General features: G+C 42.9%; 1 protein-coding gene and 1 non-coding gene across 4 annotated transcripts in view; one reads left to right on the top strand and one right to left on the bottom strand.

Moving 5' to 3' along the window:
• rif1 (replication timing regulatory factor 1) overlaps positions 1-15,304 on the bottom strand; it is a 95,126-nt gene that overhangs the window by 55,806 nt on the left and 24,016 nt on the right. For all 3 annotated transcript variants that reach the window (XM_038790007.1, XM_038790005.1, XM_038790006.1), the window contains exons 6-12: positions 14,397-14,488; positions 12,206-12,395; positions 11,223-11,315; positions 9,356-9,494; positions 1,731-1,882; positions 824-941; positions 554-727 (exon numbers count right to left, since the gene is read on the bottom strand). In XM_038790007.1, the coding sequence (XP_038645935.1) occupies positions 554-727; positions 824-941; positions 1,731-1,882; positions 9,356-9,494; positions 11,223-11,315; positions 12,206-12,395; positions 14,397-14,488 (958 nt within the window). The remainder of the gene's footprint in view (positions 1-553; positions 728-823; positions 942-1,730; positions 1,883-9,355; positions 9,495-11,222; positions 11,316-12,205; positions 12,396-14,396; positions 14,489-15,304) is intronic.
• On the top strand, positions 7,713-7,912 carry LOC119962556. The gene has a single exon (XR_005459913.1). It is a non-coding gene; the product is annotated as a U2 spliceosomal RNA (small nuclear RNA).

Here is a 15,304-nt window from a genome sequence, read left to right as displayed (position 1 = left end):
AGAGCCGGGATCGAACCTGAGGCAGCAGTGCTAACCCACTACACCACCGTGTTGTCCTACTTTCCCTAACTGTAGCTGTACTAACTTTAGCACGTTTGTGTTTTGAATTTGAACTGACTTGCTGAACGCATTTTTAAGTTAGATCCAATCAGTTTCTACATTCAATCCATATCCAGTAATCCTTTAAGGCTCCAGCATCCTTGAAAGCAGCAAACAAAACCCAATCCAGACCTCCTGTGGCCGCAAAATTGGCATCTGCACTAAGATCACCTGAAACACCCCAGTGAAACCGCTGAACGAGCAATCAGCAACAAGCTTAGCTCTCCTCCCTCAAAGCCCAATTATAGCCCTGAGATTCCACTGGGAAACCAGGGACATTCACCTGGTGAGGGAGAACAAGAGAGAGAATCTATGAACAACTCTTGAGCCCAATGATGCCCATTGGTTCTAAGCATTTCCACACCAACACACTAGCTTCATTACAGTACGTCCATGCACAACATCATAAAACACCATAAAAGCAATCCAAACTGTTAGTAAATATCAGGCATACCTAAACTTAGCTGAAGCTTGTTCTGTTTAACCAGATCGGTGACCTCAGGACCCACCAGAAAATGAAGCAAAACTTCGACTCCTACAAGCTGGACTGCCTGTATTACTGGCAATGGTGAGAGGCTGGAATTCAATTGCAACCTGGGCACTGTCAGACTTGGCGAAGGAAAAGTCACTGAAAGAAAGTTACATTCATGGGCAATAAAAAAATTAATTTCTAGTATATTACTGCTGTGTCGCACTCACTACATGAATTGTTTACAAATCTTACCTGGTTTCTGCATAGAAACTGGGGTTGTATTAGGAGAGGTCATTACAGTTCTGCAGGGCGTTCCTGGAGGCACAGATCCCTCAATACCAAAGGCATTCTGCAGCAGCGGGAGACACACCTACCAGAATATAATAGAAAGTTGCATCAAATACTTCACGCTGACAAAATCTAGTTAATGCCAGATGTTGCTGATTTTCGGTGATATCTCAAGCTACTTGCGTCACATTTTTTCCTCGAGCAAGTTTCAGCCAAATATTTAACAGTAGTTAAAATGGACAAATCTTTTCTTTCATCTGACGGCAACACCAACCCAAAAACTCAAATATCTCCAAAACAAAATTCCAAATCAACAACACAATGTTAATGGACCAAAAAGAAATATGGAGATCCAGTGAACTGGTTGTCAATCCATTAGTTTCTACTGAACAAACTGAATTTGATGCAAAGGTAAATGGACAACAGGAATGCAAGAGGACCCTTCTGGTAATCAAATTAATTGAAACCAAAATGAAGAACCCATCTGTGGGAGTGAGTACGATGCAGCACTTCACAATTGCCACTGGACAAAGATTTGACAATAAGCCACACCACTTGGCTTGCCCATCAGATGGTCACAATGCTCCCTTTCTTGGTGACGCTTTTCCGTCAGAAAACAGCTGTGAACAAACTTAGGCGTAGCCATATTTTCCCAAACCTCGAGTAAACATTTTCAAAGCCAAGACTAATATTAAATTAAAAATCCTTTGGGTAATATTAATCTATAGGTTTTCACTGGTAAATTAGGATGAAGCAGTATTCTGTTCTCATTCTAAACAGCACAAGTCAACCACTCAGCAAAAATATTCCAGAAAAAGTGACAGGTAAATAATGCTGTACATTTCAAAGACTGACTGCTGGCATTTCTTACCTGTTCAAAGTTAGCAGAAAGCTGTGGGCCTAGCCGAAGAGCCAAATACCACCAAACCTCTAGTTTGGCAAGGCCCAAAATTTCCGTTCTTACGTGAATGGAACTCAGTGGCTGCATAAGCAACCGGAGTCGTTTTGCACTGCAAAGTATATCTGCACAGTAAAAGAAAATGTTATATGGCGGGGCTAGTTTAGCACAGGGCAAAATAGCTGGTTTTTAAAGCAGACCAAGGCAGACCAGCAGCGCGGTTCAATTCCTCACAGTAACTTCATTTGAAGCCTACTTGTGACAATAAGCGATTTTCATTTCATATAAAAAATTGGAAGAATGGAAAAAGGTCAAAAAATATTTGAATTCTCTCCCATTAGGGGACAGATATCTGGAGACATTTAATGTCCTCTTCTACTTCCTTTTTATTTTTGCCCTGTGCTGCATAACCTGACTAAATGAATAGGGCCTAGAGCTGTACCAAGGACTTTGTCAATACTGCTCTGTACTCACTTGATAGAAGGTAATGATTCCTATTTGCAGTTTCTATGTAGGAAGAAGTGAGGAACAGAGATTGCAGGTGAGAAGGCACAATGTCTAGAAACTTTCATGTAATCACAGAATCTGTATATTTCAAGAGGCCATTCGGCCCATCAAATCTGCACTGGCTCTCTGACAAGAGCATTTTACCTAATCCCACTCCCCTTCCTTATTTCCTTAACCTTGTACATTCTTCAAACCCCAAAACGGGGAAAACCTCAAACATGGCAAGGGAACTCAGTCACTATATGGAGCAGATGGGAGCAGTGGACCCCTGGAGATTCGCCCACCCGGGGGAGAAAGAATTCTCTTTCTTCTCCCCAGTACACAACGTGTACACCAGAATTGACTTCTTTGTGGTGGGGAAAACGGTGCTTCCAGGGATAGACAAGGTGGAATACTCCGCAATTGTGATATCAGACCACGCCCCACACTACATGGACGTGCGGCTGGAGACGGGAAGGGCCCAGCACCCCACATGGAGGTTGGACGGTGCCTTACTAGCTGACAAGGCCTTCAGCGAAAGGATAGCGCGGGCCATAGCGGAATACACGGAGAACAACCAAAATGGGGAGGTCTCATCCTCCACGTTCTGGGAAGCGCTTAAGGCCGTACTAAGAGGGGAAATCATTGCCTTCAAAGCGCAAAGAGATAGGGAGGAAAGGGAGGCTAGGCAGAAGCTGGTCGACTCCATACTGGAGGTAGACCGTAAATACTCCGAGGCCCCGACCGTAGAGCTCCTGGCAGAGAGAAAAGAATTACAAAGGAACTTTGACCTGCTCTCCACCAGGAAAGCAGTACACCAACTCCGCCAGGCACGCAGGGCCCTGTACGAACACAGAGACAAAGCCAGCCGACTGTTGGCACACCAGCTGAGAAAGCAGGCAGCCAGAGAAATTGCGCAAATCAGAGGTACCAGAGGCACGTGGGAAACAGAACCAGAGAGGATTAACGAAACCTTCAAGGCCTTCTACCAAGAGCTGTACACCTCAGAGCCCCCAACGGGGAAGGCTGGGATGAACCGGTTTCTTGATGGACTGGACATACCAGTCGTGGGAGAGGGCAGAAAACGGGATCTGGAAGCACCACTAGCACTGGGAGAGATCATGGAGAGCATTAGCTCCATGCAGACAGGGAAGGCGCCGGGACCGGACGGATTCCCGGCGGACTTCTACAAAAAATTTGCGACAGCGCTGGCCCCGCACCTGCAGGAGATGTTCACAGACTCGCTAGCTAGGGGCACACTGCCACCCACGTTAGCACAGGCCTCAATCTCGCTGATACCTAAGAAAGACAAAGACCCAACGGAATGTGGGTCATACAGACCCATATCTCTGCTGAACGCAGACGCCAAAATACTGGCCAAAATCCTAGCCAAAAGGCTAGAAGACTGTGTACCTGAGGTGGTCACAGAGGACCAGACGGGCTTCGTCAAAGGTAGACAGCTTACCGCGAACATCAGGCGCCTGCTGAACGTGATAATGACCCCCTCCGGGGAGAGAACACAAGAGGTGATCGTCTCCCTGGACGCAGAAAAGGCCTTCGACAGAGTCGAATGGAAATACCTCATAGAGGTACGGGAGCGGTTCGGGCTTGGAACAGGGTTCACCGCTTGGGTAAAGCTCCTATACAACGCTCCCATGGCGAGTGTACGGACCAACAATACCAACTCCCAATACTTCCAGCTGCACAGGGGCACCAGACAAGGATGCCCACTGTCCCCGCTGCTGTTCCCACTAGCAATCGCGCTCAGGGCAGCAAAAAATTGGACGGGGATCCGAAGGGGAGGTAGAGAGCACAGAGTCTCACTCTATGCGGATGATCTGCTCCTCTATATCTCGGACCCACAAAGCAGCATGAACGGAATCATCGCGCTCCTGAAAGAGTTTGGAGCCTTCTCGGGCTACAAACTCAACATGAGCAAAAGTGAGATCTTCCCAGTACACCCGCAAGGGGGAGGGGGGGGGCAGCACTAAAGGGGCTGCCGTTCAAACAAGCCCGACATAAATTCCGCTACCTGGGGATCCAAATAGCCCATGACTGGAAAGGGATCCACAAATGGAACCTCACCAGCCTGATGGAGGAAGTTAAAAAGGACCTGCAAAGATGGAACACACTCCCGCTCTCCCTCGCGGGGAGAGTCCAGACGATCAAAATGAACGTACTGCCCAGGTTCCTCTTCCTGTTTAGATCCATTCCGATCTACATCCCCAAGGCCTTTTTCAAAGCGCTGGACAAACGTATCATGGCGTTCGTATGAGGGGGTAAAAATGCTAGGATCCCAAAGAAGGTCCTACAAAAAACAAAATCCAGGGGGGGCTAGCCCTCCCGAATCTACAATTCTACCACTGGGCGGCAACAGCCGAGCGAGTAAGGGGATGGATTCAGGAGCCAGAAGCCGAGTGGGTGCGTGCGGAGGAGGCCTCCTGCGTGGGAACCTCCCTCTGGGCCCTCGCCACGGCAGCACTCCCATCCCCACCCAAAAAACACTCCAGCAGCCCAGTGGTGACAGCCACCCTCCAATCCTGGAACCAACTGCGGCAGCAATTTGGCCAGTACAAAATGTCGGACAAGGCTCCCATCTGCAACAACCATAGGTTCAAACCAGCACTGACTGACGCCACCTTCAAAAGGTGGAGGCAGGACGGGGGGACACTGACAGTCAGGGACCTATACACGGACGACAGGATCGCAACACTGGACGAACTGAGAGAGAAATTTCAGCAGGCTGGGGGGAACGAGCTACCGTACCTGCAGCTCAAAAACTTCCTACGAAAGGAGACAAGGACGTACCCACAACCGCCACGACAGACACTACTGGAAGACCTACTGGACGCAAGTATCCTAGAGAAAGGGAACTGTAGTGACATGTATGACCGACTGGTAGATAGGGACGACACCGTACTGGACGCAACAAGGAGGAAATGGGAGGACGACCTGGGGATGGAGATAGGGTGGGGACTCTGGAGCGAAGCACTACATAGGGTCAACTCCACCTCCACGTGCGCAAGGCTCAGCCTGACGCAACTAAAAGTGGTACATAGAGCCCACTTAACGAGAAACCGTATGAGTAGGTTCTTCCCGGAGGTGGAGGACAGATGTGAACGGTGCCAAAGAGGCCCGGCCAACCACGCCCACATGTTCTGGTCTTGCCCCAGACTTGTGGAGTACTGGACAGCCTTCTTCGAGGCTATGCCCAAAGTGGTGAGGGTGGAGCCATGCCCGATAGTGGCGGTCTTCGGGGTTTCAGACCAGCCAGATCTATTTCTGGGGAGGAGGGCGGACGCCCTTGCCTTTGCCTCCCTGATCGCCCGCCTTAGAATCCTGTTTGGCTGGCGGTCAGCAGCACCGCCCAGAGCTGCAGACTGGCTGTCCGACCTCTCGGAATCTCTCCAAATGGAGAAAATCAAATTCGCCATCCGAGGGTCAGACGACGGCTTCCACAGAACGTGGGAGCCATTCATGCAATTGTTCCGGGACCTGTTTGTGGCCAACGTACAAGAGGAAGAATAGTCGGGTGGCCAAGAATCAGGGGAAAATGGATGGGAATCGGGGGAAGGTTTGATGGCAAGCTAAGGCCCAAAACCAAACTATAAATAAATGCCTATAAACATGTGCCTCGGCCATATTGGGGAATGTAAAATATGTATGCTGGCTAAAGGGGGCGGCCACAATTGTTGTTATGAAGATGCTTACCTGTAAATATTCATGTTAAATTTTTGTGTTTTCTTTTTTTCTCTCTAATAATTTGTAAATTGTCATATATAAAATATGAAAACTCAATAAAAAACATTTATAAAAAAAAACCTTGTACATTCTTTCAGATAGCAATCCAATTCCCCTTTAAATACCTTGATCAAACCTGCCTCCACCACCCTCTCAAGAAGATTGTTCCAGATTCAAACCACCCTCCTGGTGAAATATTTTCCTTGCATCACTTTTAGTCCTTTTGGCAATTATTTTGAATCTGTGCCCTCTATATCTTGATGCTCGGTTGAGTGGGAACAGGTTATCACCATTCACCGCTCAGGATCTAGGATACCTCAATCAAGTCTCCTCTCATCCTTCTTTTCTCCAGGGAAAAAATTCCCTACCTCTCCAATCTACCCTCATAGTTGCATGTCTTTCAAATCATTCTTGTGAATCTCCTCAATACTCACTCTAATGCCTTATCATCCTTTAAGTATGGCGCCCAGTACTAGACACAGTACTCCGTGAGGTTTAACAAATGTTTTAAACTAGGTTCAACATGTCCTCCTTACTTTTGAACTCAATGGTCTATCTATAAAATCCAAGATACTATATGCTTAATTAAATGCTCTCTCAACATGCCTTGCCACCTTCAATGATTGATGACCCTTTTGAAGACCCTTTGACCCTGCACTTCCTTTAGAGCTCCTCCTTTAATTCTATTTGGTCTCTCCAAATTCTTCCTGCCAAAATGAATCATCCCACACTTCTCTGCATTGAACTGCATTATCACTTGTCTGCCCAACCCACCAACATGTCCATGTCCCATTGAAGTTCACCAAAGTAACATAGGCATTGCATAAGCATCAGACAACGACCATTTACACCAAGGAGGAATAGAATCATCTCCCCTCCACATACAATTCTTTCAGATAGCAATCCAATTCCCCTTTAAATACCTCGATTAAACCTGCCTCCACCACCCTCTCAAGAAGTTTGTTCCAGATTTAAACCACCCTCCAGGTGAAATATTTTCCTTGCATCACTTTTAGTCCTTTTGGCAATTATTTTGAATCTGTGCCCTCTACATCTTTATGCTCGGTTGAGTGGGGCCAGGTTCTCACTATTCACCGCTCAGGATCTAGGATACCTCAATCAAGTCTCCTCTCATCACTACAGTTAACACACTGAGGATTAGCATAGACCCAAAACTGAACTGAGCTAGCCATATAAATGCTGTGGCTACAAGAGGAGGTCAGAGGGTAGGAATCTGTGAAGAATAATTCATCTGACTCCTCAAAGCTTATCGGCCATCTACAAGGCACAAGTTAAGATTGTGATGGAATGCTTTCCACTTGCTTGGGCGAGTGTAGCTCCATCAACAAGATGCACTGCAACAATTCACCAAGGCTCCTTCAAAAGCATCTTCCACCTAGAAGGGCAAGGGGAAATAGAAGCATGGAAAACCTACCGCCTGAAAGTCCCACTCCAAACCACACACCATGCTAACTTAGAACTGCATTGCCATTCCTATTACATTGCCATTCCTTCATTGTTGCTGGGTCAAAATCTTGGAAATCCCTTCCTAACATGTGGATGTACCGATACCACATGCAGTGGTCAAGGCGCCGGCTCATCACCATCTTCTCAAGGACAATTAGATGGGCAATGCTTGCCGTAGCAGTGATATTGACATTCTGGGAAAGATTTTAAAAAGGAATGAATCCACCCCAATTTATTGTGTAGCAAATAAAATGCTAAAGCATCGCTTCCTGACCTTTTGGCCAAGATCAAGTGTAGTATCTGCTCTGCCTTTTGGCTCAGATCTGGTATGTCTCTCTTGTGGGGACCATGAATTGGATTCAATTTGAATTTGAATTGGTTTTTGGAGCAGGCAAGGAGCTGGATTAGGGATTTGCCCCTGTCCACACTCTGAGCCCTGGCTTTGTAACTCAGAAAAAGTAATTAAAAAACCCCAAAATACTGAAGCAGTAAAGATTAAGGAAGTCAGGCTTAAACTATACAAGAGGTCTGGTGAGATTACTCAACTGCTGTGCCTAGTTATGGCCATATAGAAGAGATATTTAAAACAGATAAAGGACTGGCAGCCAGGATCAGAAGAGTGAATTATGAAGAAAGAAAGTCAAGTTTGAAAGGGACAGATGAACAGAAGGTACATAAATAGCAGCAAAGCAGCATAGAAATTCAATAGTAGCAGTAGGATTAAGTGATTTAGAGTGAAAAGGTGGGACTATCAGGAGGTGCTTCACCCAAAAATTAAAAACACGCAGTTGACATCACACATCCAAACAGGATAATGGAGATGAAAATGTGTTGTTTGAGACACAACTGAATGCAGCAACCGTGATGTCTGAAGCATTTTTCCAAATTATGATGAATCAGATGTTCTCTCACCCATGCATTGCTTACCCTCTTTTAAGAAAAAATCCTTGACCCCACCTAGTTTGTAACATTGGTGTCACGTGATCCCAAGGTAAACTTCTAACTTCATAGTCACCCTATTTCTAAGACTGCCTGTATTCCAGCTCCAATAATGAACCAACATCATCCCAGGTTCAGTTCATCTGCTGTCAAAATCCTTATTGGTGCCATTGAAACATCTAGAATTGATTATCCCAACACACTCCTGGCTGGTCTCCCACATTTTACCTTCCATAAACTTGAGCTCATCTAAAATTCTGCTTCCTGTGTCTCAACCCGCAGCAAATCCCATTCATCCATCACCACCAGTGTTTGCTGATTCATGCATCTTTTTTTTTCCAAATCCCTCAATAACTTTACCCCTCTGACTCTGTAATCTCCTCCAAACCAACAGACCTCTCAAGATATCGGAGCTCCTCTAATTACAGCCTCTTGTGCAATACCAATTTTAATTGTTCCATAATAGACGCCTGGACATCTGGAATACCTCCTCAACTTTCCTCATTTAAAGCACTTTAAACCTCTCATTGACCAAGCTGTTGGTCAATTAATCCATTATTTGCTGGTGTGGCTCGGTGTCATATCTTGTTTTACAATGTTCCTATGAAGCACTTTGCCTTGGGATGTTTCCTTACAAGAAAGATGCAACATAAATACAAGTTGCTGTTTTGCTCAGGGAACAGAGGTCTTCAACCGCATTGAACGCTTCGAGAAACTATTGCTGCCAGAAATACGAGTGCCTATATTTGCTCTTTTCTTTCATTTGATATTGCTATCAGCTGAGGAACAATGTGTTGAATACGATGTTTGGGAGGTGGAAAAAGACAAAAAAGAACGTTGTGGAAAAACCTGTCACTTGATATTTTCTACATTTAGATTACAAAAAGGTCAAAAACTTCCAACAATACATTTCAAAAATATTAACCCCGATTTATTTCAAAGTAATAAAGCATGTCTTCACATACCGGGATTCAATGCAAAATTATCGATCAAGCTTTTCCAAGCAATGAAAGCTATTTTCTTCACAACTGGAGAGCCACTACGAAAGCCCAATTCCTCCAAATGCAGTAGAGAATTAATGAAACTTCCTCCACGGTGCAATGACTTGTACAGGGAAGAGAGGAAAAGAGATTGATTTAGTAAATTAAGAGGAAATAAATTTAATTGTGATTGAATCCGTGCTGTAGGTTTGACGATTGTCTAACAAAGTATATGCGAGTTTGTAATCCCCAATTATGCTCCTTAATTTGCATTTTATTTTTATATTAAACCAAAATAAGAAAACGCTATGGAAGGTGGATTCTTCTTCCCTGTCTGGAACAGTTGTGAGGACAATCCAAATTCTAGACGAGAAGAAATACATTAAACGGTCTATTAACAGCACAGGGACTCTTTGCTATTGAGCTCTTTCTCCTCACTTATTTAATGAGACAGTAGCATAATTGAAATGTTACTGGACGAGTAATCAAGAGGTCCAGATTAATCCTGAGGGCATGGATTCAATTCCCAAAACTGCAGATGGGATAACTTAATCAATTAAGTAGTCTTGAATAAAATGCTAATCTCATTAATAATGATCAGCAACCTAGAGGATTGTCCTAAGAGCCACTCTGATTACATAATGCTCTTGAGGGATCAAAATCTGGCATCTGCACTGGATCTGGCTTTTATGCAATTCCCAATCCACAGCAATGTGGTTGAATCTTAGCTGTCCTCTTGAAATGGCACAGCAAGCCACATAGTTTTATATCAACCTACTTCAGAAAAAAGCACTGTTGGTGCTTCACCACTTGGATTGTAGCAGTTCAAGGCAGCAGTGCACCATCACCTTCTCAAGCACAATAAATACAGGGTTTACTTAGAAAGCCCACATCTCAGTAACAAATTTTTAAACAACCTACCTCTAAAGGAGAAATTAAATGGTTTGGCACTTACACTAGCTCATGTTATAACATATAGACAAATATATCTCACTCCCAGCTTTCAATTACTTAAAATTGCGCACAAGGCAAAAATAAAGTCCAAAATTGAAATGATGTTAAGTTTTAATCCATCTTTCCCTTTCAGGAATGAGATCTACTGTTCATTATTTCAGTATTTTGTTCAATATTTTGCTTTAAATTTCTTGGCCTTTACTGCAAGGAGATTGGTATGCAAGAGTAAGGATTCTTGCTACAATTGTACAGGGCTTTTGTGACAGCACACCAGAGTACAGGCCGCAGTTTTGGTCCCATATTTAAAGGATATATAAGCATTGGAGGCAGTACAGTAAAGGGTCACAAGATTACATCCTGGGGTGAGGCGGTTGTCCTATAATGAAAGGCTGAGTAAATTGGGCCTATACTCTCTGCAGTTTAAAAGAATGAGGGGTGAACTCAATGAAATACATTCTCAAGGGTTTGGTAGGATAGCCAAAAGAGGTTTTTGAATCTATAACAGTGAGGGAGTAACTCTGGATTATCGGCTGTTCATTTAAAACCAAGTTAAGAAACGTTCTTCACAAGAGGCTGTGATTCTTTGGAATTCTCTACTGGAGAGGGTTGTGAATGTTTGATTACAAATATATTTAAAGTTGGAGTATAAAGGGATATTGAGAGTGGGCAGGAAATTGTATGGAATGCAAGCAGGCTCAATGGGGTTTATGGTCTACTCCTGCTCCTATTTATGTTCCTAACCTTGAATATTCTACAAAGAAATATTCTCTTACAGCAACTTCATGGACAGCAACTTCATAGACTCCAGCATTTACAGCTTTGAACAACATAATTTAAAGTTTAACGGGTACACCTTTTTCCATCATCTGTTTGGAGGCAACGCCTAGGATAATCTTACCTTTCCCAACAATTTCACAAAGAGGGGCCACAATTTCAAAACATAAGTTTCATTTTTTGTTGTGAAGAGTTTCTGGAGCTCCTGAATCATTTTCTGAAAATTGAAATATTGGAACATTCAAAGATTACATTCCTTTGCTTTTTAAAAGAAAGGTACAGAAAATGAATTTGTTCCACCAACTCGTTGACCCACAAACGGCAGAGGCCTTGGCCTGTACATTTGGCTTCCTAAACACAGTCTTACACCTCAGCATGACAGTATCTGATCAGTATATACAATTCCCTATAGTGAAACAATTTTTCCACAATAAGATTCCTCAAACAGCAATATTAAAAATGATGTTGTGCAAAGGATAAATATTGATCATGATGCCAGACAGAACTCTCATGCTCTTTTGAAATACTGTCATAGAATATTGAACGTTCTACCCGACAGGGCAAAAAAGGGCTCTGTTTAAACACATCATCTGAAAGAGGGAATGACCATGTCCCAAAGGTAGAGGATCTGTCTAGATTTGTGCTCAGGCCTCTGGGGTGGGACTTGAACTCACAAGCTTTTAAAAAGTACGAGTGTCATCACTGAGCCATAGTTGACAGATTCACATGTGCGCCAAAACATGCCAGATAAAATAATAACAAAGAAAAAAAAGTATGTTAACTAATTATTTATTACTTATTTCATGATTTATTCCACAATTACAAAAAGGAAAAATTTACAAACTAAAAACGCATTGAAATTCCATCACATCACTAACCTGAGGGTTTTATTTTAAGTAAGAAGTCTTACAACACTAGGTTAAAGTCCAACATGTTTGTTTCAATCACTAGCTTTCGCAGCACTGCTCCTTGAAACAAACATGTTGGACTTTAACCTGGTGTTGTAAGACTTCTTACTGCGCACACCCCAGTCCAACGCCGGCATCTCCACATCATGTTTTATTTTAAGAAAGACAAAGTAAGAAATGTTCTTATTCTCATACTTACGGAGATCATTAGGGGCTCAATTATGCCTGCTACTTCAGGCTGCTTTTGTAGAAGAAGCGGTAGTCCCATTTCCAGAGCTGTTGCTGCCCGTAACCGGACTTTGGGGGCTGAATGAATGACAAGGGGAAGTACTAGCCTGGCCCATTGGACAGCACTTTCTCCCATCTGAACAGGTGTCTGCTCTATCAGCCTTAAAACGTGAGAAGTAAAAGATTAGAAAACCTAACCACGGAAACTTTTTCTCATTTACAAATAGGTCTCACTGTGTTTGAAAAAAATCTCACAATTGGCCCAATAAAACAACGCAGGGTTGCAGTCTCTGCAAATATTGTACAGCAGAGGTATTAAAACTTTGCCTTGATGAGCCACTTAGTTGCAGATCAGAGATTCACAGGGCCACATCAATTAAACTTTCAACCTAAGAAAACTATTTTTAAAAGTCTCTACAAGAACATTCACTATCAGGGGACCACTGAACACATTGATATAAAACATTTACATCATAGCATCTTACTGCTTCTGTTCAGACATAATTAATTTGAATACACAAATACAATTATGAAATAACATTTATAGTTTATTTTGTGACTCACTTCAGGAGACCAGTATATATTTGAAACAAAATCTAATTTGTGATGTGTTCATCAGGTTTAACATTTATTCGGATGTAGATAAGCACCATTAAGTTAGTGCTGTGATGAGTTTCTAATTAATCAAATTGTCTGAATTTTTGTGATGTCAAGAATGTATCTTTATGAAATCTAGAACAATATTAAGCTATTCCACGCTAATTCTCTTTTGAATTTGTGAAATGCCCCTAGCCCCTTCAAAACAGATCCGGCCTCGACTCCACGTTCCTGGCAACCCGCCGTTCCATCTCCAATATTCTTTTCTCACCTTAAAGCATTGCCATCCAAATCTGTGCCCCCTTTCCCCAAAAAATACGAGTCTCTTCAATCTGGTTTCCAGCCCCACCACAGTACTGAAACTGCCTTGATCAAAATCACAAGTGACATTCTCTGATCAGCTATCCCTCATCAGCCTTCTCAACTTACTTGCAATCTTAAAGACAGTTGACCATACCACTGTTCTGCAACATCTCATCCACTGTCTAGATGGGTGGAACTACATTTGGCTTGGTTCCATTCTTCTTTATTGAATGGTTGTAAGAGAATCATCTGTAATGTCTTCTTTTCCAAATCCTGCAAGGTTTTCTCTGGAGTCCCCAAAGATCTATCCTTGGCCCCCTTTATTTTATCATTTACATGCTATCCAAGTGCAATATCAAAAAACATGAAGTTCCTCATTTATGCCAACTCCGCTTTATTGCACAACTCCTCTCTGGGCCTATTCACTGTCTCTATTTGTCACACTGCTCGTGCATTGTCCAACATTGGGAATATAGAAACCTTTGACTTTAGTCCATGTCACAATCTCAGTTTCCAGCCTTGGAAACTGCCCAAAGCCCATTCATAAACTTGGTATCATGTTGATCCGGACATGAATTCCAAACCATTTACTTGCGATATCACCAAAACTACCTACTCTATCACCAAAACTATACTATATCCCCAGAATTACCTACCATATCACCAGAATTACCCATCATATCACCAGAATTACCTACCATATCACCAGAATTACCTACCATATCACCAGAATTACCTACCATATCACCAGAATTACCTACCATATCACCAGAATTACCTAATTGGCTTCCTGACCAGTCCATTTATGGTAATAACTTAAAAACCGCAACCATTCAATAAAACAGAAACATTATTTTGCAGCCTCATTTGCAAAATAGAAAAATGGGCATAACATGGTCTAAAGTCAAACAGGTCTTCATTTACTGCAAGATAAAAATATTGCATCAGTTTTCAGCGTTTTTCAGAAGATAATTTTTAATCTTTAAAAACAGATAGCTATGAAGCCACTGCAGATAGAAAACCAGATAATGAAAGGATTTCTCTTGATCGTGTTCGATTTGCGACATCATGATTTTAACAAATATATATCTCGAATAAGGAAAATCAGCCCATTTAGTAAAACAAATTTCAAACAAATATGGGTCACACAACTAATGCAAACCTCCTGCTCTCCAGGATCCACATAACAGTACCTCTTTACTTTGCAACAAAATACTTTTAAATATATACATTCGTGAATAATTCCACTGATTCACACTTACCTTATAATAAGATTTAAGGCTTCATGTTCAATGACCACTGACTGTTGATCTCGAGTTAATATTGTTTCCACTGCTGTAAGTACATTTTGAACCTAACGGGAAAACAAAACTTGTTAGCAGTTTGCTCAACTCATCAACACTTAATATAAAGCAGACAAAAAAAATCCTTAAATGTACAGAATAATTAGGTTAAATTATAGTGTCACTTTAAAGAGCCTTCACCAAATAAAAAGTTCAAACTGAAGTTTAAAATTGCATATATGCCACAGCTGCTCTCGAGAAGGTGAACTCGCTACAGTCCACATGATGTAAGTACACCCACTTTTCTGAGGAAAGGAAGTTCCAAGACTTTGATCGGAACAGCAATATAGTCCCAAACCGGGAACATGGGTAGCTAAAAAGGAGGCAGATGGTGGTGATCCCATGCATTTGCTGCCCTAGGTGGTAGACGCCGTCGGTTTGGAAGATGGTGTTGAAGGAGCCTTGGTGAGTTGCTGCAGTCCATTTGTAGATGATACAACACTGCTACTTCAGAGCGCTGGTCGTGAAGGGAGTGAATGTTAAACTTGGTAGTTAGGATGCCAATCAAGCAGTTGAGTTGCCTTTGATGGCATTGAGCTTTTTGGAACTGCACTCACCCAGGCAAGTAGAAAACATTTCATCACACTCCTAACTTGTGCATTGTAGGCGAACAGATTTTGAGGAGTCACGAGGCGAATTACATTCCACAGGATTCCTAGCCTCTAACCAGCCCTTGTAACCAGTGTTTACATGGTTGTTTCAGTTCAACCCCCAGGATGTCGATAGTGGGGAATTTGCGATTCCTCAGATGCTAATATAGTCCATGTCCCAATGCAGCAAGACCAGGATGGCAAGTAACATTTGTGCCACACAGGTGCCAGGCAATG

This window comes from Scyliorhinus canicula, chromosome 2, assembly GCF_902713615.1.
Source record: "Scyliorhinus canicula chromosome 2, sScyCan1.1, whole genome shotgun sequence".
Classification (NCBI taxonomy): Eukaryota; Metazoa; Chordata; class Chondrichthyes; order Carcharhiniformes; family Scyliorhinidae; genus Scyliorhinus; species Scyliorhinus canicula.
This window is presented reverse-complemented; position numbering and strand designations above follow the sequence as displayed.